A 24467-nucleotide genomic window follows, 5' to 3' on the forward strand; every position below is an offset into this window, starting at 1 on the left:
GCTTACTATGTGCCAGCCACTGTTCTTAAACACTGGGGTAGATCAGTTGGACACAGTCCATGTGCCACATTCATTCGTGCATTCATTCAGTCGTATTTATTGCGCTCTCACTGTGTGGAGAGCACGGTACTAAGAGTTTGGGAGAGTACAATGTTACACTAAACAGACACATTCCCTGCCCATGACAAGCTTACAGTCTAGAGGGGGAGACAGACATTAATAGAAAGAAATTACAGATTTGAACATAAACTTAGGTGCTTTCCCATAAGGCCAATGTCAGGTAACCATGCACACAAAATAACCAAAGCAATTTTAAAGCACTCCCATTAAAATACAACCACAACAGGAAAACACTCACTAGTGTTATTTACTCACTTATTTAAATAGTGTTATTTACCCACACAGGGCTCACAGCCTTAATCCCCATTTTCCAGATGAGAGAAATGAGGCCCAGGGAAGTGAAGTGACTCACCTAAAGTCACCCAGAAGGCAAATGGTGGGGACGGGATTACAACCCAGGTCCTTCTGACTCTCAGGTCTGGGTTCTAGCCATAAGCCACGCTGCTTCTCAACATCTGTCGAGGAGCGGTGAGGGGTGCCACGACTTTTTTGCTTAGGTTCTGAGTTCGTGGCGACTCCACTGGGCTGTGAGGTCAGGAGCTGGCAGCCTCCTTGGACCCCATCGTCGGGTTCCATGGCTCTGCCCATCGGGGCCCCGGTGGGAAATGAGATCTGTCTCCTTCAATCTAGCTCCACAGCCCATGCTCAGGATCACCGGGGACCTGAGATCCACGGTGTGAATGTGCTTCCAGCTTGAGGCAAACTGCACATATCATCATCCCAATTTGCTGGATCCACCCCAGCGCTTAGTACAGCACCTGGCATGTAGTAAATGCTTAACGAGTACCATAATTATTAATCAAGATGCTAAGCCGGTACGATTAAGCTGTCAAGAGAAGCAGCATGGCGTAATGGATAGAACACAGGCCTGGGAGTGAGGAGGTCATGGGTTCTAATCCCAGCTCTGCCACTTTTCTGCTCAGTGACCTTGAGCAAGTCACTTCTCTTCTCTTGGACTCATTTACTTCACCTGGGAAATGGGGATTGAGACTGTGAGCCCCGTGTGGGACAGGGACTGTGTCCAACCGATTTGCTTGGGTTCACCCTAAGCACTGGCACATAGTAAGTGCTTAACAAATATTATTATTATTATTATTATTATTGTTATTAGAGACTGTGACAGCAAGCTCACCACCAAACTAAGAGCTTCTTGGATTTCAGCGATCGGCTCAGGCGATTGAGGAAGGTGTGCTACCACGGCCTATTTGCACTTTGCGCTTCTTTCTATATCATTGTCCTATTGAATCGGTTGAGCTAAAAATAGTTACTTTGAATCAGGGACTCCCAACCTTCTGTTTCTCCCCACTCCAGTCCATAATTCACTCTGCTACCTGGATTATCTTTCTACAAAAACGAATAGGACATAATCACCCCACCCCTCACAAAACTCCACTGGTTTCCCATTCACCTCCACATCAAACAAAAACTCCTCACCATTGGCTTTAAAGCCCTCCACCAACATGCCCCCTATTATCTCGCCTCACTTCTCTCCTTCTACAACCCAGCCCACACATTTCACTCCTCTAGTGCCAACCTTCTAAATGTGCCTTCATTTCGTCTATCTCACTGCCGATTTCTTGCTCACATCCTGCCTCTGGCCTGGAACTCCCTTCCTCCTCAAATCCGACGGACATTTACTCTCTCCAGCTTCGGAGCCTTATTGAAGGCCCATCTCCTCCAAGAGGCCTTCCCGACTAACTAGCCCCTTTCCTCTGCTCTCATTCCCTTCTGCAAGCCCTGACTTGCTCCCTTTGTTCTTCCCCCCTCCCAGCCCCGCAGCACTCATGTCCATATCTCTCATTTTATTTATTTGTATGGATGTCTGTCTCCCTGCCTCTAGACTATAAGATTGTCATGGGCAAGGAATGTGTCTGTTTATTGTTGTATTGTACTCTCCCAAGTGCTTAGTACAGCATTCTGCACACAGTAAGTGCACAATAAATATGATTGAATAAATGAATAATAATAATGATGGTACTTGTTAAGTGTTTACTGAGATCCAAGTGCTGTTCTAAGAGCTGGGGTAGATACAATAATAATAATAATGATGATGACATTTGTTAAGTGCTTACTATGTGCAAAGATGGGGAGATCAGATGATCAGGTTGTCCCACAGCAGGCTCACAGGTTTAATCCCCATTTTACAGATGAGATAACTGAGGCACAGAGAAGTGAAGTGACTTACCCAAAGTCACACAGCTGACAATCGGCAGATCTGGTATTTGAACCCATGACCTCTGACTCCAAAGCCCGGGCTCTTTCCACTGAGCCACACAAGTTAATTAGGTTGGACACAGCCTCTGTCCCACATAGGGCTCACAGTCTTAATCCCCATTTTACAGATGAGGGAACTGAGGCACGGAGAAGTCAAGTAACTGGCCCAAAGTCACACAGCAGGCATGTGGAGGATTTGGGATTAGAACCCAGGTCCTTCTGACTCCCAAGCCTATGCTGAATGTGTCTGTTTTATTGTTGTAGTGTACTCTCCCAAGCGCTTAGTACACTGCTCTGCACATGGTAAATGCTCAGTAAATACCACTGACTGACTGAGTGACTTCACTAGAGAGAAGTAGCATGGCCTAGTAGATAGACTACGAGCCTGGGAGCCAGAAGGACCTGGGTTCTAATCCTGACTCTGCCACTTGTCAGCTGTGTGGCCTTGGGCCAGTCGCTTCACTTCTCTGGGCCTCAGTTACCTCATCTGGAGAATGGGGATTAAGGCTATCAGCCTCATGCGGGACAGGGACTGTGTCCCACCTGAGAACCCTGTATCTACCCCAGTGCCTGGCACATAGTAAATGCTTAACAAATACCATAAAAAACTGGAGAGGCTCAAGAGGTACTGGATTTGCATTCCCTCAGAGGAAGCCTGCTTACACACTTTGGGCAAGCATGTTGTACATAATAATGATGATGATGATGATGATAAAAATAATAATGGCATTTGCTAAGCACATATTATTTGCCAAAACTCTACCATGCATTAGGGTACATTTAAGATAATCGGGTCAGTCATAATCCCTGTCACTCACAGTCAAAGTAGGAGGGAGAACAGGGATTGAATCCCTATTATACAGAGGAGGAAACTGTGGCACAGAGAAGTGAAGTGGCTTACCCAAGGTCACACAAACAAGCAAGTGGCTGAGCCGGATTAGAACCCAGGTCCTTCTGCCTCTGAGGCCTGGACTCTATCCATTAGGCCATGCTGCTTCTTATCAACAGTTGCTTTTATTCAGGGGGCTCCTTCCAGTTATGGATAGCATGGAGAGAGACTACGTTCACGAATTGAGGAATAACAATAATAATTGTAGTGTTTGTTAAGCGCTTACTCTATGCCAGGCACTGTACTAAGCACTGGGGTGCGTACAAGTAAATCGGGTTGGACACAGTCCCTGTCCCACATGGGGCTCACAGTCTTAATCCCCATTTTACAGATGAGGTCGCTGAAGCCCAGAGGTCCTCTGACTCCGAGGCTTGGGCTCTTGCCACTAGGCCATTCTGCTTGTAGCTAATATGTTGCATATAATTCATTTTCCAGGCTCAACCTCTTAACCCTATCTGAACAACATTCTTCATTCCTAAAAGGAAGGACTGGGGTATTTTCTTCATTACCTAATGCCTCCCACATAATGCCGGGGACCAAATTCGAACTCAATTCATAGCTCAGCTGAAATGTCTAAGTTTTCCGCTTGTAACCCAATAAAAACTGGCCAACATGTCCACACTATATTTGGTTTAAAACAGAAGAGTAAGTGACAAAACCACTGAGTTCATTTGAAACCCAAATGAAATACCTGAGAAGCAACTTGGCAGAGGGGATAGAGCTCGGGTCTGGGGATCATGGGTTCTAATCTTGGCTCCGCCACTTGTCTGCTGTGTGACCTGGGACATGTCACTTAACTTCTCTGTGCTTCAGTTCCCTCATCTGTAAAATGGGGATTAAGACTGTGAGTCCCATGTGGGACATGGACTGTGTCCAACCTGATTAGCTGGTATCTACCCCAGCGCTTAGTACAGTGCCTGGAACATAGTAAGTGCTGAACAAATACCACCATCATCATTATTATTATTATTAGAAATTACAAAGAAACCTCTTCTAGATGTTTCAGTTCTTCTGACTTTCCTAGCACGGCGCTTGACTGTCCGACTACAAAGACTTCCATCAGCCCTCCTAAAGAGGACAATCATTATTACTTGTAAGGAAAATAGGTTTTTATAGTTACTCGCTACCTTGGGATTTTCCACAATCAATTATTAATTTGACCTTAAAACATTATGACCCAATCAGGAAAATACCGATGTGGTATTTCAGATGACCTTTTGAGGGCTTCAAAAATCCCCTGAGAATTTATGTAAATGAAATCCTAGAAAGTATTTCCATATCTACATCTACATAGAGATGGAGCCCCTCACGTAGTTGTTGATCTGTGACGTGTCCTTGAATTTGCAAATATTTTCTTCTTTGTGGCGTTAGGTGCTCACCGACTGTAGGTTTCCTAGTAATGGCAAGCAAACTCAGAGTTAAAAGAATTGATTCTCACGTTCCTAGCATACAAAGTACATTTCAGTGGTTTGGTAATAAAATCTGAAGTCGGCTATAAATTTGGCTCGCTCTTTTGTTACGAAAGATGAGACGCAGTATGTAGGCTGCATGTTATACAATGCGTTTCATTTAGAATTCCAGTTAAAACTGTCTAGGAATATAGGATTATTTATGTCCTCTGCTCTCGGATTGCCATTGTGAATTTACCAGCTGGAAAATCTCTTTATTATGCAGTCCTTTACCTACGCACTTAGTTCTGAATTCTACATTGGCCATTCCTACAGCAATACAGATTTTCTTCTCAGTTGGATATAAATCATGTCCCCGGCAACTATTGTGTGTTTTTCATCATCACCTTTTTGCTCCATAGCAATATTCCTAGGTTGGTGGTTAATTATTCATTTACATTTTCTCAATTAGCCATTGAGGTGACAAATTTAAAATGAAATATCTTGTTGGTTACTCAAACTATGAAGCAGCCCGGACCCTGCTCTTTGGCTATCGTTTGTAGAGATCGGGGTCTCGATTCCCACTTCAACACTCTGAACGATCAACTTTTTGACACTAAAATTTGCCGACGTTGAAGAAGATTCACAGATAGTATCCATTAAGCACTACTGCTGTGTGACTTCGGGCAGGTCAGTTCACATCTCTGTGCCTCAGTTCCCTCATCTAAAAAATGGGGATTCAGTATCTTTCCTCCCTCCTACTTAGACTGTGAGCCCCATGCAGGACCTGATTACCATCCTTCCCATCTCACAAGCCCACAACTGTGGTGTCATCCTCAACTCTGCGCTCTTGTTCACCCCACACATCCAATCTGTCACCAAAAACTGCCGGTCTCATCTCCGCAACATTGCCAAGATCTGCCCTTTCCTCTCCATCCAAACCACTACCTTGCTGGTTCAATCTCTCATCATATCCCGACTGGATTACTGCATCAGCTTCCTCTCTGATCTCCCATCCTCCTCTCTCTCCCCACTTCAGTCTGTACTTCACTCTGCTGCCCAGATCATCTTTGTGCAGAAATGCTCTGGGCATGTTACTCCGCTCCTCAAAAATCTCCAATGGCTGCCTGTCAACCTACAAATCAGGCAAAAATTCCTCACTCTCGGCTTCAAGGCTCTCCATCCCTTCACGCCCTCCTACCTCACCTCCCTTCTGTCCTTCTGCAATCCAGCCTGCACCCTCCGCTCCTCTGCCACTGCTCACCTCCTCACTGTACCCTATTCTCGCCTGTCCCGCTGTCGACCCTCGGCCCACATTCTCTCCCTGGCCTGGAATGCCCTCCCTCCACAAATCCACCTAACTAGCTCTCTTCCTCCCTTCAAAGCCCTACTAAGAGCTCACCTCCTCCAGAAGGCCTTCCCAGACTGAGCCCACTTTTTCCTCTCCTCCTCCCCATCACCACCCCTGCCCTACCTCCTTCCCCTCCCCACAGCACCTGTATATATTTGTACAGATTTATTACTCTATTCATTTACTTGTACATATTTACTAGTCTTTATTTTATTAATAATGTGCATATAACTATAATTCTACTTATTCTGATGGTTTTGACACCTGTCTACATGTTTTGCTTTGTTGTCTGTCTCCCCCTTCTAGACTGTGAGCCCTTTGTTGGGTAGGGACCGTCTCTATATGTTGCCGACTTGTACTTCCCAAGCGTTTAGTACAGTGTTCTGCACACAGTAAGCACTCAATAAACACGATTGAATGAATGAATGAATAATCCTTGACACAGCAGCAATTAATGGTAGGAGGTTGGGCAGAGAGAGAGAGCTACCATCTGTAGGTGCAGTAAACTTATCTGAGAGCCAGGGATTGGAAATATTTAGCTTCTACCTCCCTAGGGGTTATCTGGTTAATTCCATCCAAGTAGACAGTCAAGGGATAGAATACAGGTACTCACAACCTCTCATTTCAAGATGGATTTGCATGAATCATTTGTGGATTACTTCAACTCCCCACTTTGCCCATAGGAACTTTAATGACTCCCCCTCTAGACTTTAAACTAGTTGTGAGCAGGAAATGTGTCTGTTTATTATTATTAGTGGAAAGTGCACAGGCCTAGGATACAGAGGATGTGGGTACTAATCCTGGCTCCGCCACTTGTCCAATGTGTGACCTTGGACAGATCACTTCAGTTCTCTGGGCCTCAGTTCCCTCAACTGTAAAATGGGAATTAAGACTGTGAGCCCCACGGGGGACAGTTGCTACTTGCTACTCTCCTTCTCCAACCCAGCCCGCACACTTTGCTCCTCTGGTGCCACTAACCTTCTCACTGTGCCTCCATCCCGCCTTTCTTGCCTCTGGTCTAGAACGCCCTCCCTCCTCAGATCTGACAGACAATGACTCTCCCCCCATTCTAAGCCTTATTGGAGGACCATCTCCTCCAAGAGGTCTTCCCAGACTAAGCCTTCCTTTCCTCAGCCCCACTCCCTTCTGCGTCACACTGACTTATTCCCTTTGTTCTTCCCTTCTCTCTGCCCCACACCACTCATGTAGATATCTGTCAAGTACTTCTTCATACTAAAGTCTCTCTCCCGCCATGCCCCAACCCTAGATTGTAAGCTCATTGTGGGCAGGGAGTGTGTCTATTTATTGTTGTATTGTACTCTCCCAAGCACTTAGAATGGTACTCTGCACACAGTAAGCTCTCAGTGAATTGAATTGAATCAAATCGACATGGACTATGTCCAACCTGATTACTTTGTGTCACCTCAATGCATAGAACATGGTCTGGCATGTAGTAAGCACTTAACAAATACTATTAAAAAAATAGATGGATGGGAGTGGACACCCAGTCTAGCTGCCTGCCGGTCTCTGGTGCTAACAAAACAGAATCTCTCCCGCTCTAGACTGTAAGCCCATTGTGGGCAGGGAATGTGTCGGTTTATTAATCCATTGTACTCTCCCAAGTGCTTAGCTCAGTGCTCTGTACACAGAAAGCTCTCAATAAATATGATTGAATGAATAAGTGAATGAATGACTGAAATGGGTGCTGGGCTGCGGGCCCTTTGGCCAGAAGTGAATTTGGAAGCTGAAAATGCTGGTTTGTGCTCTGTGGCATGGTGAATGCTGTCAATCATTGAGAAGCAGCATGGCTTAGTGGATAGAACCTGGGTCTGAGATTCAGAAGGACCTGGGTTCTAATGGCGGCTCCACCCTTGGGCAAGTCACTTCAGTTCTCTGGGCCTCAGTTACCTCATCTGGAAATTGAGGATTAAAAATCTGTGCCCCATGTGGTCCAGGGACTGTGTCCAAGATGATTAACTTGTATCCACCCCAGTTCTTAGGACTGTGCTTGGCACCTAGTAAATGCGAAAGAGCCCGGGCTTGGTAGTCAGAGGACATGGGTTCTAATCCTGGCTCCACCACTTGTCTGCTGTGTGAGCTTGGGCATGTCACTTAATATCTCTGTACCTCAGATACTTCAACTCTAAAATGGGGATTAGTACTGTAGTCCCCCGTGGGACAACCTGATTACTTTGTATCCACCCCAGTGCTAAGAACAGTGCTTGGCACATAGTAAGAGCTTAACAAATACCATAATTATTAATTATTATTATTATTCTCTGAGCCTCAGTTAGCTCATCTGTAAAATGGGGATTAAAAATGTGATCCCCATGTAGAACAAGGACTGTGTCAAACCTGATTAACTTGTATCTATACCCGTGCTTAAAACAGTACTTGGCACATTGTAAGCCCTTAACCAGTGTTGTAATTATCTATCAGTGAGTGGTATTTATTGAGCACTTACTGCCCTCCCATTTGCTCTTGGCCCACACTTCCCCCTGGGAAAAATTGACCAGTATTTATGAGAGAGTGCGAGTGACACCATGAGAAGGATCTGATTTTACAGCTAGTGGTTTGTTCAGTGGTTTGTTGGAGGTCGAGAGAGGTAATCATGTCATGACACTTTGCTAGGAACAGTTCGGTCGTTATGAGAAGGATTCCCTTAAGTCCCTGAGCTCAAAACTGTGAATTGGTAGAATTCCTTTAGACTGTAAACTCATCCTCTAGTAAGGTCATTATGGGCAGGGAACATATCTGTTAATTCTCTTGTATTCTCCCAAGTGTTTAGAACAGTTTTCTGCAAAATAGTAAGCACTCAAAAAATACATTGATTGATTGATCGATTGAATTGCGGCCCACACATCCCTGCATTTTCCTTTAATGTAATTATCATAATTATTGTTTATTATTATCATTATTAATAATAATAGCACGGATCAAGTATTTACCATGTGCGGAGCACTGTAATGAGTACTAGCAAAAATTCAAGATAATTGGGTCAGACACAGCCTCTGCCCCACATGGACAGTGCGGAGGGAGAACAGGTACTTAATCTCCATTTTTCAGATGAGGAAACAGATCCAGAGAAGTTAAGTAACTTACCCAAGGTCACACAGCCAGCAAGTGGCCCAGCCAGGATTAGGACCCAGGTCTTCTGAATATTCCCTCCCAATGCTCCGTCTCACCCTCTAGACTCCAAGCTTGCTGTGGGCAGGGAATATGTCTACAAACTCTTTTACACTGTTACATTGTACTCTCCCAAGTGCTTAGTACTGGACTCTACACACAGCTCTCAATATATACAATTGATTTACTGATTGTTCTCCACTTACTCCAAGGCCTGTTCTTTTTCCACAGGTCTTTTGTGGCTCCATGAACCTTTGTGATAACAAGGGGAGAATCCCTTCACTCTTTTTTTCTTTATTAATGGTATTTCTTTGTCACTCACTATGTGCCAGGCACTGTACAAAGCACTAGAGTAGAGTAGATACAAGCGAATCGGGTTGGACACAGTCCTGTCCCGCGTGAGGATCACAGTATTAACCCCCATTTTACAGATGAGGGAACTGAGACCGAGAGAAGTGAAGTGACTAGCCCAAGGTCACACAGCAGACAAGTGGTGGAGGCAGAATTAGAGTCCAGGTCCTTTTTTTACTCCTAGGCCCGGACCCTATCTGCTAGACCACACTACTCTCAGGACTCTTACCTGAATTGCGGCTGGGAAAAGTTACCTCCTTACCTCCTTCCCTTCCCCACAGCACCTGTATATATGTACATATGTTTGTACATATTTATTACTCTATTTATTTATTTATTTTACTTGTACATATCTATTCTATTTATTTTATTTTGTTAGTATGTTTGGTTTTGTCTCCCCCTTTTAGACTGTGAGCCCACTGTTGGGTAGGGACTGTCTCTATATGTTGCCAATTTGTACTTCCCAAGCACTTAGTACAGTGCTCTGCACATAGTAAGCGCTCAATAAATACGATTGATGATGATGATGATGAAGTCTAGACTACTGCATAAATACGATTGATGATGATGATGATGATGATGACTCCTTCATCTACCTTTAAACTGGATGAACAGTGGGGGAAAGCGGGGAAGGGAAGATGAATGCAAACATCCTTGAAGGCGGGAGCTTATACCTTCCAGTTCTCCCAAGCACAATGCTCTGCACACAGTGTGGGTTCCACAAATACTTTCAACTTCCTGCGAGAACATATTTTTATCCAAACAGGTGGAAAAGTTTCAAAACTTGGTGCTTAATACCTTGTGAAAGAAAGTCATCATCAACTTGGGCAGTGGATTAGAAAACAATCAATCAATCAATCCATCGTATTTATTGAGCGCTTACTAATGTGCAGAGCACTGTACCAGGTGCTTGTTAGAGTACAGTGTAATAGAGTTGGTAGACAGGTTCCCTGCCCACAGGAGCTAACATTCTAGAAGGGGAGACAGATGTTAACTCTAAATAAATAAATTACAAATACGTAAGTAAGTTCTGTGTGGGTGAGGGAGGGGTGAATAAGGGGTGCAAATCCAACTGCAAGGTTGATGCAGAAGTGGGTGGGAGGAGAAGATTTGAGGTTTTAGTCAGGGAAGTGTCCAATCAATCAATCAATCGTATTTATTGAGCACTTACTGTGTGCAGAGCACTGTATTAAGCACTTGGGAAGTACAAGTTGGCAACATATAGAGACGGTCCCTACCCAACAATGGGTTCACAGTCTAGAAGAGTGGGCTCACAGTCTGGGCTCACTAAATAAGAGCTCAGTGTATAGGATTCCCAAAAAAAGCAGTGGAAAAAGGAGCAAAGAAAGTAACTTTTTAATGAAGATAGTAATTGTGGTGTTTGTTAAGCACTTACTATGTGTCAAGCGCTGGAGTAGGTACAAGGTAATCAGGTTGGATACAGTCCCTGTCCCACATGGGGTTCACAGTCTCAATCCCCTTTTTCCAGTTGAGGGGACTGAGGCACCGAGAAGTGCCGGCATTAGAACCCACAACCTCTGATTCCCAGGCCCGGGCTGTTTTTACAGGCCTGAGCAGAATGAAGGGAGCCACTTGGAGCTCAGGAGGAAATAAGAAAGTGTCTCCAAGACTGGAAAGCAGAGAAGAATGGATTTTGACTGTGGCATCTCCCTCTGATGGGAGAAACACAGAGCAGTAAAACCACGGACTGCAAGATGCATTCTAAGAGGTCCCTTAGGCTCATTCATTCATTCAATCGTATTTATTGAGCGCTTACTGTGTGCAGAGCACTGTACTAAGTGCTTGGGAAGTACAAGTTGGCAACATATAGAGACGGTCCCTACCCAACAGTGGGCTCACAGTCTAGAAGACTATCAGTCCCTCCCCGATCTTATCTGACAGACTACCACTCTCCCCATCTTCAAAGCCTTACGAAAATCATATATCAATCAACCAATCTTATTTATTGAGCACTGACTGTGTGCAGAGCTGTGTTCTAAGCACTGAGGCTCACAGGCCTGAGAGTCTGGACCTGGGTTCTAATCCCATATCCACCATTTCTCTGCAGGGTGACCTTGAGCAAGTCGCTTCCCTTCCTCTGGGCTTCAGTGACCTCATCTGTAAAATGGGGACTAAGACTGTGAGCCCCATGCGGGACAGGGACTGTGTCCAACCCATTTACTTGTATGCACCCCAGTGCTTGGTACAGTGCCTGGAACAGAGTAAGTGCATAACAAACGCCACAGTTATTATTGTTATTCCTTAGTTTCCTGAACATTCATTCATTCATTCATTCATATTTATTGAGCACTTACTGTGTGCAGAGCACTGTACTAAGCGCTTGGGAAGTACAAGTTGGCAACATACATCTCCATGCTATCCACGACTAGAACAAGCCCCCTGAATAAACGCAACTGTCACTGAAAAGCAGCATGGCCTAGTGGATAGAGTCCAGGTCTCGGAGTCAGAAGAATCTGGGTGATACTTCCGACTCTGCCAATTGTTTGCTGCGTGACCTTTGTCATCATCATCATCATCATCAATCGTATTTATTGAGCACTTACTATGTGCAGAGCATTGGACTAAGTGCTTGGGAAGTACAAATTGGCAACATATAGAGACAGTCCCTACCCAACAGTGGGCTTACAGTCTAAAAGGGGGAGACAGAGAACAAAACCAAACATACTAACAAAATAAAATAAATAGAATAGATATGTAGAAGTAAAATAAATAAATAAATAAATAGAGTAATCAATCTGTACAAACATATATACATATATGCAGGTGCTGTGGGGAAGGGAAGGAGGTCAAGTCACTTACCTTCTCCTCACTTCAGTTTCCTCAACTGTAAAATGGGGATTGAAAACATGAGCCCCGTGCGGGACAGGAACTGTGTCCAACCTGATTTGCTTGTATCCATCCCAGCGCTTAGAACAGTACTTGGCACATAGTAAGCACTTAACAAATACCGTCATTATTATCGTTCTTATTATTACTTAGACTGTGTGATCCATGTGGGACAGGGACTGTGTCCAACCTAATTGCATCGTACCTACCCTGGCTCTTAGAACTGTTTGTCACATAGTAAGCGCTTAACAAATACTGTCAAAAAAAAAGTGGCATGAAACGTCTTAAGTGTGGTATCTAAAACATTGGGGGCAGTTGTTAAGAACAAATATTAACGAGCACAAACTTTTATTCCATTATAAATTCTCGGGAAAATTTCCTGCTGCAGAGAGAGACAAGATTCTAGGGGCGAAATCATTTTCAGTGACTGAGTGGAAAAAAGGAACTGGGCTCCTCACGGCCATAAAGAGAGTTCACATTTCAAGTGCTTAGTACAGTGATCTGCACACAGTAAGCGCTCAATAAATACGATTGAATGAATTTTTCTGTGCTATCCTCTCACCTATCATTGCCTAGTGGACAGAGCATGAGTCTGGGAGTCAAAGGACCTAGGTTCCAATCCCGGCACTTCCTGCCTTGTGACCATGGACAAGTCATTTTAATTCTCCGAGCCAGTGACCTTATCTGTAAAGTAGAGCTTCCCACAACTTGTTTGCTGTGTGGCCTTGGGCAAGTCACTTCACTTCTCTGAATCTTCTCTGTATCTTCTTCTACACTGTGAGCCCGTTGTTGGGTAGGGACCATCTCTGTATGTTGCCAGCTTGTACTTCCCAAATGCTTAGTACAGTGCTCTGCACAAAGTAAGCGCTCAATAAATACGATTGAATGAATGAATGAATGAATGAATGAGAAGCAGCATGACAGTGGAAAGAACACAGGCTTGGAAGTCAGAGGTCATTTGTTCTAATTCTGGCTACGCCACTTGTCAGCTGTGTGACTTTGGGCAAGTCACTTAACTTCTCTGTCTCTGCCTTAGTTACCTCATCTGTAAATTGGGGATTAAGACTGTGAGCCCTACATGGGACAACCTGATCATCTTGTATCTACTCTAGCACTTAGGACAATGCTTGGCACATAGTAAGCGCTTAACAAATACCATCATTATTATCATTATTCTCTGGGCCTCGGTTACCTCATCTTTCTAATGGGGATCAAGACTGTGAGCCCCACGTGGGACAGGGACCATGTCCAACCTGATTTGCTAGATATCCACCCCAGCGCTTAGTACAGTGCGTGGCACATAGTAAAAGCTGAACAAATACCACAATTACTATCATTATTACTACCTTTTCCCCCTCTCACTTAGACTGTGAGCCCTACACGGGATGGGTTCTAAGTCCAACCCAATTATCTTTTATCCAGCCCAGCTCTTAGAACAGTGCTCGTCACAGAGTAAGCACTTAGTGAATGCCATAATTATCGTTATTATCATTGCTTGGGGCTGTGTATGACTGTTTTATACTCCTCTCTTTCTTATGAGTAGTTTTCAGTTTTGTGAAGTAAGAACCCTACCTACCCTGGAGCAAGATTTTGAGAAGCAGCGTGGCTCAGTGGAAAAGAGCACGGGCTTTGGAGTCAGAAGTCATGGGTTCAGATCCCAGCTCCTCCAATGTCAGCTGTGTGACTTTGGGCAAGTCACTTCTCTGTGCCTCAGTTCCCTCATCTGTAAAATGGAGATTAAGACTGTGAGCCTCCTGTGGGACAACCCGATCACCTTGTAACCTCCCCAGCACTTAGAGCAGTACTTTGCACATAGTAAGCGCTTAACAAATGCTATCATTATTATTATTATTTAGTCTTCCGACCTTCACTTGGAAGTTTCCTCCGCCTTTGACACATGCCCTCTCACACCCTGGCTGCCATTTTAAAACATCAGAACTCATTTTCCAGCACATCCGTACCAAAGGGTGTTTAGGCCCGGCACACTGAAGTGAGGGAGAAGTCACACAATGTGGAGACATTGTGGAGAGACTGTGGAGATGGAGAAGCGGCATGGCACAGCAGTTAGAGCCTGGGCCCTGGGAGTCAGAAGGTCATGATTTCTAATCCTGGCTCCTCCACTTGTCCGCTGTGTGACCTTGGACAAGTCACTTCGTGTCTCTGGGCCTCGGTGACCTCATCTGTAAAACGGGGATTGAGACTGTGAGCCCCACACGGGACAGGGGCTACATCCAATCCCATTTGTCATAGCCATCCCAGCGCTTAGTACGGTGCCGGGCACATAGCAAGCGCTTAACAGATACCACAGTTATTATTACTGTTACGTTGAGACGTTCGAACGCAAACATCCGCGTGCCGCGCTCACTCTCTGGCTCATTTAAACGAGGTTCACGCACCAGCGTGGCACAGAAACCCGATTCCAGCTCTCGCTCCACGGCAAGCCAGCTCAGTGCTTACTGACCCTGTCGGCTATTTAATACCAAAGTCCGTCCACGTTGAAAGAGCCGGCTCTACCGGAGGAAAGCGGACACAATCGCGTTGGCGCCGAAGGGGAAGCTCGAAGCCAACGAAGATAGAAAGATCATCCGATGGGAATCTTTTAGGTATGCCCTTTTTCTTACCGACGGAATGGCCTAGAATTGAAAGACTGAACCGTTGTGCATCTGTTATGCTTTGTCCTTAACAACAACACAAAGAGAAAGACATGGCGGGGACGGTTGGGGCGGGAGAAGGGAGGGCGAACACTTCGAATTCTGTCAGATCGGACCGGTTCCGTTCCGCCGCCGTTAATGAGGCTACATTTGGCTCCTTTGAAGGAGTGGCCCGAAAACAACTCCTCCGCCCCGTGCTCTGCACCCCGTGAGTGCTCAGTAAATACTATTGATCGATTCTATTCTGCCCACAGATAGGTGAAATGGGCCTGCTAAGAATCAGTTTGTAATTGTCTAAGGCCTGAGGTTGCTAGTACAGAGCCCAAGAATCCACTCTAAGTCATCAGACTATGGGCTGAACGTCCTTGATCTAGTCACTGCACTTAGAGATGATTCAAGATTTTGGCACAATATCTTGCCTTATATTTTATTCATCCTTTGAGTGACATCATCCCAAATGATTCATTCTAGTCTTTCGGCATTTTGTTGATCCTCTTGCCAAGTTTGCCCAGACCTAACAAGCCAACGAATCAATCCGTCGGCCGATGGTACATACTGAGCACTTATTGGGTGTTGAGCACCATACTGAGTGCTTGGGAAAGGATGATAGAATTGTTAGACGTAATAATAATAATAATAATGGCATTTGTTAAGTGCTTACTGTGTGCAAAGCACTGTTCTAAGTGCTGGGGAGGTTACAGAGTGATCAGGTTGTCCCACGGGGGGCTCACAGTCTTAATCCCCATTTTCCAGTTGAGGTAACTGAGGCATAGAGAGATGAAGTGACTTGCCTAAAGTCACACAGCTGACAGTTGGCGGAGCCGGGATTTGAACCCTTGGCCTCTGACTCCAAAGCCCGGCTCTTTCCACTGAGCCACGCTGCTTCTCTATCTCTCTGATTACCTTGTAACTACCCCAGCGCTTAGAACAGTGCTGGGCACATAGTAGGCGCTTAACAAATACCGTCATCATCATCATCATCAAGGTCACACAGCAGTTAGGTCTCCTCCCTGGCCTCAAGTTTGGTGTCAATTTCTCTCTCTCTGTTTTTATTTATTTAATGGTATTTGTTAAGCACTTATTATGGGCTGTAGTAAGTGTTGGGGTAGCTTATCAGCTTATAGGTCAATCAGCAGCATGGACTAGTGGCAAGAGCACAGGCTTCGGAGTTAAAGGTCATGGGTTCTAATCCCACCTCTGCCACTTATCAGCTTTGTGACTTTGGGCAAGCCACTTAACTTCTCTGTGCTTCAGTTACCTTATCTGTAAAATGGGGGGTAAGGCTGTGAGCCCTCGAGGGACAACCTGATTACCTTGTATCTACCCCAGAGCTTAGAACAGTGCTTGACACATAGAAAGCGCCTAACAAATACCATTATTGTTAATGTTTTATTGGACACAGTCCCTGTCCCACATGGGGCTCACAGTCTTAATCCCCATTTTACAGATGAGGGTACTGAGGCACAGCGATGTTGAGAGACTTGCCCAAGGTCACCCCACAGACTGGTGGCTGAGCCGGGATTGGAACATGGGTCTTTCTGATGCCAAGGCCTGAGTTCTGTCTACTAGGCCACACTGCTTCTCTTCTCTCTTCTCGTTAGATCCCCATGCTGGAGTGTAGAGAGAGATACTTATTCTCTATCTACCCCAGTGATTAGTCCAAAGCTTGGCCCAGAGTAAGGGTTTAACAAATATGACAGTTATACCTAACTGCGGAGCCCGCTGTTGGGTAGGGACCGTCTCCATAAGTTGCCAACTTGTGCTTCCCAAGCGCTTAGTACAGTGCTCTGCACACAGTAAGCACTCAATAAATATGATTGAATGAATGAATGAATGAGTCAGAAGGTCATGGGTTCTAATCCCACTCCGCCATTTGTCTGTTGAGTGATGATCTTGGACAAGTCGCTTCACTTCCCCATCCCTCAGTTACCTGGTCTGTAAAATGGGGATTGAGACCATCTGACTCCACCACTTGTCTGCCGAGTAACCTTGGGCAAGTTGCTTCACTTCTCTGTGCCTCAGTTACCTCTTCTGTAAAATGGGGACCGAGACTGTGAGCCCCTTGTGGGACAGGCACTGTGTCCAGCCTGATTTACTTGTTTCCATCCCAGCAGGTAGTACAGTGCCTGGCACATAGTAAGTGCTTAACACATACCATAATTATTATTAATAAAAACCCTAAATATTCCCCCGCAAAATCTGAGAATGTAGACTGTTGTATAAGGATAGATGATAGATGGATTTTTTTTATTTTTTGAGGGGTTAACTTTTGCCCTGGGCAGATTAGGGGAGAAATTTGCTTTAGGGCTCTCTAACAGCTTATGGAGATAAGTATAAGAACAGATCAATCAGTCAATCAGTGGTATTTATTGAGCACTTACTATGTTCCTGGTACTAAGTGCTTGGGAGAGTATAATGCAACAGAATTGATTAACACATTCCCTTCACCTGAGGAGCAGTGTGGCCCAGTGGGAAGATCACAGGCTTGGGAGTCAGAGAACCTGGGTGATTATTATGATTATCATTAATAATAATCATATTTATTGAGCACTTACTGTGTGCAAAGCACTGCACTAAGCGCTTGAAAGAGTACAGTAGAACATCAAGCACATTACCCTCAACGAGCTCACAGTCTAGAGAGGGAGACAGACATTAATATAAATGAATGGATAAATAAATAAATTACAGATATGTACATATGTGCCGCGGGGAAGGAAGAGAAAATGAATGAAGGAGCAAGTCCGAGGGGAGCAGTAGGGAGTGGGAGAAGAGGAGAGGAGGGCTCAGTCAGGGAAGGCTTCCTGGAGGAGATGTGTCTTCAATAAGGGCTTTGAGGTGGGGGAGAGCAACTAACTGTCTGCTATGAGGAGGGAGGGCATTCCAGGCCAGAGGCAGGATGTGGACGAGAGGTCGGAGGTGAGAGAGATGTGAAGGTGAGCACCAGAGGAACAAAGTGTGTGGGCTGGTTTGTAGAAGGAGAGCAGCCAGATGAGGTAGGAGGGGGAAAAGGTGGTTAAATGCTCTAAAGCCAATGGTGAGGTGTTTTTGCTGGATTCAGAGGTGGACGGGCAACCACTGGAGTTTCTTGAAGTGTGGGGAAACAGGGTCTGACTGGCTCCGCCACTTGCCTGCTTTGCGACCTTGGGCACGTCAAGTGTACTCCTCTGTGCCTCAATTTCCTCATCTGTAAAATACCAATTAAGACTGTGAGCCCTATGTTGGCCAGAGACTGTGTCCAACACGATTATCTTGCATCAACCCCAGCACTCAGTATGACACAGAGTAAATGCTTAACAAATGCCATTTAAAAAAATAAATAACTCCGTTCTTGCATAGGCACCATCTCTTTATGTTGCCGAATTATACTTCCCAAGCGCTTAGTACCGTGCTCTGCACACAGTAAGCACTCAATAAATACGACTGAATGAATAACTGAGCTTACGGTATAGACTGCTTGAATAGGGTGGTCCATGTGTTATACTGTAAGACTAGGACTCCAGGGAGAATATGGGTGTCGATTTGCCTTTACCTGCTTCTGCTGACTCTACAGGCAATGTACTCCATTCTATTGTACTCTCCCATGCTCTCAGTACAGTGCTCCGCACACAGTAAGCTCTCAATAAATACCACTGATTCATTGATCAATTGGATAATCTCTTTTAAGGATACCTCTGGAAATCCATTTTTCCAGATTTTTCCCTCTGGAAATCCATGCAAATGGAGCCAGTGATCTCCATTTTTCAAGGGGAAGGGGAGAAGCAGCGTGGCTCAGTGGAAAGAGTACGGGCTTGAGAGTCAGAGGACATGGGTTCTAATCCTGGCTCTGCCACTTGTCTTCTGTGTGAATTTGGGCAAGTCACTTAACTTTTCTGTGCCTCAGTTCCCTCATCTGGAAAAGGGGGATTAAGACTGTGAGCCCCAAGTGGGACAACCTAATCACCTTGTATCCCCCCCCAGTGCTTACAACAGTGCTTAGCACATAGTAAGCGCTTAACAAATACCATCATTATTATTATTATTGCTACTTTTTTATTCACTGCATTCTGATCGGTTGGAAGAAATCCCAGCCAATCAGCAACCCAAGGGACTGACCTGGAGCGCTGAGATTGTTGAAGGGCTCAGTGTTGTAGTAATTCTCGAGGACGTTGTGGGCGGAGAAGGTGTCTGCTACATTACACTCTACCATGTGCTTAGTACAGTGCTCTGCACACAGTAAGTGCTCAATAAATATGATTGATTGATTATTTTTCTTTAATGATATTTGTTAAGTGCTTACTATGTGCCAGGCACCGTTCTAAGCGCAGGGGTAGATACAAGGTAATCAGGTTGTCCCACATGGGGCTCACAGACTCAATCCCCAGACTGAGGACCAGATAAGTCAAATGATTTCCTCCAGGTCACAGAATGGGCAAGTGGCAGAGGCGGGATTAGAATCCAGGTCTTTCTGACTCCCAGGGCTGGGCTCTAGCCACTAGGCCACACTGCTTCTGGTTATTGATTGAAGAGGATTGAGGAGGCTGCTATGTCTAGAGAAGGCAGGAGAATTCTGGAGAGGAAATCACAGGAACTGGCTCTCAAAACCCCCCGGGTTTTGCCTCCCAGATGCCCATCTCTGCGTTTTCTGCAGACACTGTGATCTCTGGTGTTCTCATACAATGAACTCGACTCCACACGAATTAGCGATGAGCCCCGGTGAAATCCTTTCCCCATTGCCGCCACTCAATTTTCCCGAAATGATCCCAGAATGCTTGAGGTGAACCCTGCCAAACGATCAAGGAATGAGTTCATGAAGAATTGAATTTTTTTTTCTGGGGCCGGGGAGAGAGGGAGAAGGATTTTGTAAACGTGTAGCCGAAAGTACCCAATGGCTTTATTTTCACGTTTTGTTTGAAAGATCCTACTCGCCAGATGCCGAGTGTGTGGATTCAACTTTCCACGGGAGCCTGAACAGGTGATCCATCGCTGGGAAATTGCACACACTTAGCCGGCTCTTGTGGAGAACATGGAAGGGGAGAGCATCTATGAAGTGGACTCTGAAGATGGGGTCGGAGGTAAGGGCGCCTTGAGTATCACTTGTTGTTCGCCAGCAGACTGAGGGGTTTCAGGGAGAATTGGCAGAATCGGAACCCAAGGCGAGGAATCGGTGACCCTGGTGTGCGACATTTCATCGCTTTATTTGTTCCTCCTCCCAGCCCCCTAGCAATTAAGTCCACATTTGTCATTTATTTATTTCTATTCACGTCTGTCTCCCCCTCTAGACTGTAAGCTCTTGGTGGGCAGGTAACGTGTCAGTTTATTGCTTTGTTGTACTCTCCCAAGCGCTCGGTACAGTGCTCAGCACACAGTGAGCGCCCAGTAAACACGATTGAAAGAATGAATGAATGAATCCTGTGCAAAAAGTGTCTTTGAATAAAGGTGTATTTGAAAAGCAAACCTGCATATCGACCACACTGTAGTGGTCTGTGCAGTGCATGTTTTCTTTTTTTTTTTTCCTCTTCTCTCTGCCGTGACTGGGCTTTCACCGTCGTGGTTCGTTGCGACGGGGTCGGCCCAAATGGGTTCAAACATGGAGTCCAATAATGCTTCCTTCTCCCCTTAATCGTCACTTCCTTTTAAACGGAGAGGGCTCACCTCGCTTGGTCTTGTATCCTGGTTCCTTGTATCAACCCCCTCACTCACTCCAGTTGTATTTTGTTTTTTAAATGGTGTTCGTTAAGCGCTTACTAGTGCCAGGCACTGTAAAGAGCGTGGGCTAGATACAAGCAAATCCCATGTCCCACACGGGGCTCAAAGTCTTCACAGGCTACGCAGCATGACCTGGTGGAAAGAACACAGGCCTGGGACTTGGAGGAATTGGGTTCTAATCCCAACTCCGCCGCAAGCCTGCTGTTCGATCTTGGGCAAGTCACTTGACTTCTCTGGGCCTCAGGCTCTTCGTCTGTAAAATGGGGATTCAATACCTCCCTCTTACTTAGACTGTGAGCCCTGCGTGGGACAGGGATTGTGTCTGACTGATCTTCCTGTATCGTACCCAGCACTTAGAACAGTGCTTGACACATAGTAAGCACTTAAGAAATACCAAAGTTATTATTATTCATCCCCATTTTACAGATGAGGTAACTGAGACACAGAGTGACCTTTCTAAGGTCACACAGAGGAAAAGTGTTGGAGCCGGGATAAGAAACCAGGTCCTTCTTGCTCTCAGGCCTGGGCTCTATCCATTTAGGGCAAAATATCTCTGTTGCAGATAGAGATCTAGGAAAATTTGGTTTCATGCAGTTCCCCACACGTGTCTGTGCTGGACTCACCGGGTGTCTTTTTGAGGGATGGATTAAACATTTTTCCAAGCTACATGGTTGGAGGCAAATGTCCCACCTATCCAGTCGGCACTGTTTTTCTGACAGTCCAAGTTAGTGGTTTTAAGAGTATGGAAGCACATTTTCTGTGGAAGTTTCCAAGTTAGGCCTCTTTAGCAGTGTGTTGGCTATTTTCTTTTCAGCATAGAGTTCTGGTTTACTGCTTCTGGCTGGGCTGTAGCATGGTGATGGGATACACGAGGGTCAGCCACGTTGGCTTTTTGAAAAGCCGACTAGTTGGTGTGAATCCCAGGAAAGAGTTTTATAGCGGTAGGATATTGTTCATAAAACTTATTGCTCTCCCAAGGGCTTAGTACAATTTCTGCACAAGGGAAACGCTCAAGAAATACGGTTGATTGTTGGATTGATTGCTTGATTCGGGATGCAATTTGGTAATTGTGCATTGACTACCCTAAATGCAGGGACCTTAAAGAAGACAACAGGTAGTAGGAAAGTTCTTCTCTAGCAAAGAGGAGAGGTTTTCATGGTGGGCAATACAAAATTCTAAATGAAGGGAAGTGGATAGAATACATGTCTGGGAGTCAGAAGGACCTGGGTTCTAATCCTGGCTCCACCACTGCTGGGTGATCTTGGGCAAGTCGCTTAAGTTCTCTGTGCCTCTGTAAAATGGGGGGAAAAACAGTGAGCCCCATGAGGGACATGGAATAAGTCTAACCTGGCTCATATCTACTTCAGCACTTGGCCAAGGTTACACAGCAGACAAGTAGCAGAGCCGGGTTTAGAATAATAATAATAATAATAATAATGGCATTTATTAAGCGCTTACTATGTGCAAAGAACTGTTCTAAGCACTGAGGAGGTTACAAGGTGATCAGGTTGTCCCACGGGGGGCTCACAGTCTTTATCTCCATTTTACAGTTGAGGGAACTGAGGCCTAGAGAAGTTAAGTGACTTGCCCAAAGTTACACAGCTGACAAGTGGAGGAGCCGGGATTTGAACCCATGACCTCTGACTCCAAAGCCCGGACTCTTTCCACTGAGCCACGCTGCTTCTCTGAACACATGAACTTCTGATTCCCAGGCCTGAGCTCTATAATAATGATAATGATAATAATAACAATAATAATAATAACAATAATAATAATAATTATGGCTTTTGTTAAGTGCTTACTATATATGAGGCACTATACTAAGCACTTGGGTAGATACAAGCAAATCAAGTTAGACACCGGTCCTTTGTCACGAGGGGTCATAGAAGCAGTGTGGCTCAGTGGAAAAAGCCTTGGCTTTGGAGTCAGAGGTCATGGGTTCAAATCCCGGCTCTGCCACTTGTCAGCTGTGTGACTTTGGACAAGTCACTTCACTTCTCTGGGCCTCAGTTACCTCATCTGTAAAATGGGGATTAAGACTGTGAGCCCCACGTGGGACAACCTGATCACCTTGTAACCTCCCTAGCTCTTAGAACAGTGCTTTGCATATAGTAAGCACTTAATAAATGCCATTATTATTATTATTATAGTCTCAATCCCCATTTTACAGATGAGGTCACTGAGACTTGGTGAAAATCAAGAAGCCAAGAAAGATTTGGAAGCGGATACAGAGGCCATCATGGCCAACCCATCAACATAGAATAAAATGGATTTGGCAACCCTCTTTTCAGCTGGCTCCACAAATCCAGAAAGGATCTTGCTGGCAACAGCTGTCTTCAAATACAAACAACTGAAATAATAATAATAATAATGATAGCATTTATTAAGTGCTTACTATGTGCAAAGCACTGTTCTAAGTGCTGGGGAGGTTAACAAGGTGATCGGGTTGTCCCACGGCGGGCTCACTGTCTTCATCCCCATTTTACAGATGAGGTAACTGAGGCCCAGAGAAGTGAAGTGACTTGCCCAAAGTCACACAGCTGATAAGTGGTGGAGCCGGAAATTGAACCCATGACCTCTGACTCCAAAGCCCGGGCTCTTTCCACTGAGCCATGCTGCTTCTATGTATGAAGCAGCTATGTATGTTTCTAGTATGCTTCTAGTATGAAATTATGCATACCCACACAGACAGACACACATACACATATGTGTAAGAAGCAGCATGACATAGCAGATAGAGCCCAGGACTGGGAGTCAGAAGGTCATCGGTTTTAATCCCAGCTCTGTCTCTTGTCTACTTTGTGACCTTGGGTAAGTCACTTCACTACTCTGTGCCTCAGTTATCTCATTTGTAAGAATCGGAATTGAGACAGTGAGCCCCACGTGGGACATGGACTGTGCCTTATTGATTTGCTTGTATCCACCCCAGAGCGTAGTACAGTGCCTGGACCCTCTGTTGGGTAGGGACCACCTCTATATGTTGCCAACTTGAACTTCCCAAGCGCTTAGTACAGTGCTCTGCACACAGTAAGTGCTCAATAAATACGATTGAATGAATGAATGACACATGGTAGCCACTTAACAAATACAACAATTATGATTATTCATTTAGGCTGAGCCTAGTGATATTTGTTGGGTTTTTCTGCCCTTGCTGCTTTCTGACCCTGTGCTCCTCTTAGACCAATCTCCTCACTCTACCCCATCGTGTCAATAATAATAATAATAATAATAATAATAATAATAATGGAATTTATTAAGTGCTTACTATGTGCAAAGCACTGTTCTAACTGCTGGGGAATTTACAAGTTGATCAGGTTGTCCCATGGGGGGGGGCTCACAGTCTTAATCCCTATTTTACAGATGAGGTAATTGTGGCCCAGAGAAGTGAAGTGACTTGCCCAAAGTCACACAGCTGACAAGTGGTGGAGCTGGGATTTGAACCCTCGACCTCTGACTCCAAAGCCCGGGCTTTTTCCACTGAGCCACGCTGCTTCACTAAGCCATGCTGCTTCTCTTGCTCAACCTCTTGCTCACACCCTCCCCCCTGTCTGGAACCCCCTCCCTTTGTATATCTGACAGACCGCCACTCTCACTAAAATCCCCCCTCCTCCAGGAAGCCTTCCCCCTCTCATTCCCCTCTCCCTACCCCAGTTTTCCCTCCAGTTTTCAACACCCATTGACATGAGTCCATATCCCCATAACCTGAGAAGCAGCGCGGCCAAGAGAGAGAGCATGGGGCTGGGAGACAGAAGGACCTAGGTTCTAATCATGACTCCACCTCAGGTCTGCTGTGTGACCTTAGGCAAGTCACTTCACTTCTCTGTGTCTCAGTTCCCTCATCTGTA

General features: G+C 45.3%; 1 protein-coding gene across 2 annotated transcripts in view; it reads left to right on the top strand.

The window, feature by feature from the left end:
* Positions 1-24467, top strand: part of PPP2R2C (protein phosphatase 2 regulatory subunit Bgamma) — a 381993-nt gene that overhangs the window by 97424 nt on the left and 260102 nt on the right. The window contains exon 2 of one of the 2 annotated variants that reach the window (XM_038745077.1): positions 19832-19988. The exons of the other annotated variant lie outside the window; for it this stretch is intronic. Coding sequence (XP_038601005.1) covers positions 19940-19988 — 49 coding nt within the window. The 5' untranslated portion in view covers positions 19832-19939. The remainder of the gene's footprint in view (positions 1-19831; positions 19989-24467) is intronic. 2 annotated transcript variants of the gene reach the window in all.

The sequence above is a fragment of the Tachyglossus aculeatus genome, chromosome 4 (assembly GCF_015852505.1).
Source record: "Tachyglossus aculeatus isolate mTacAcu1 chromosome 4, mTacAcu1.pri, whole genome shotgun sequence".
NCBI classification, from domain to species: Eukaryota; Metazoa; Chordata; class Mammalia; order Monotremata; family Tachyglossidae; genus Tachyglossus; species Tachyglossus aculeatus.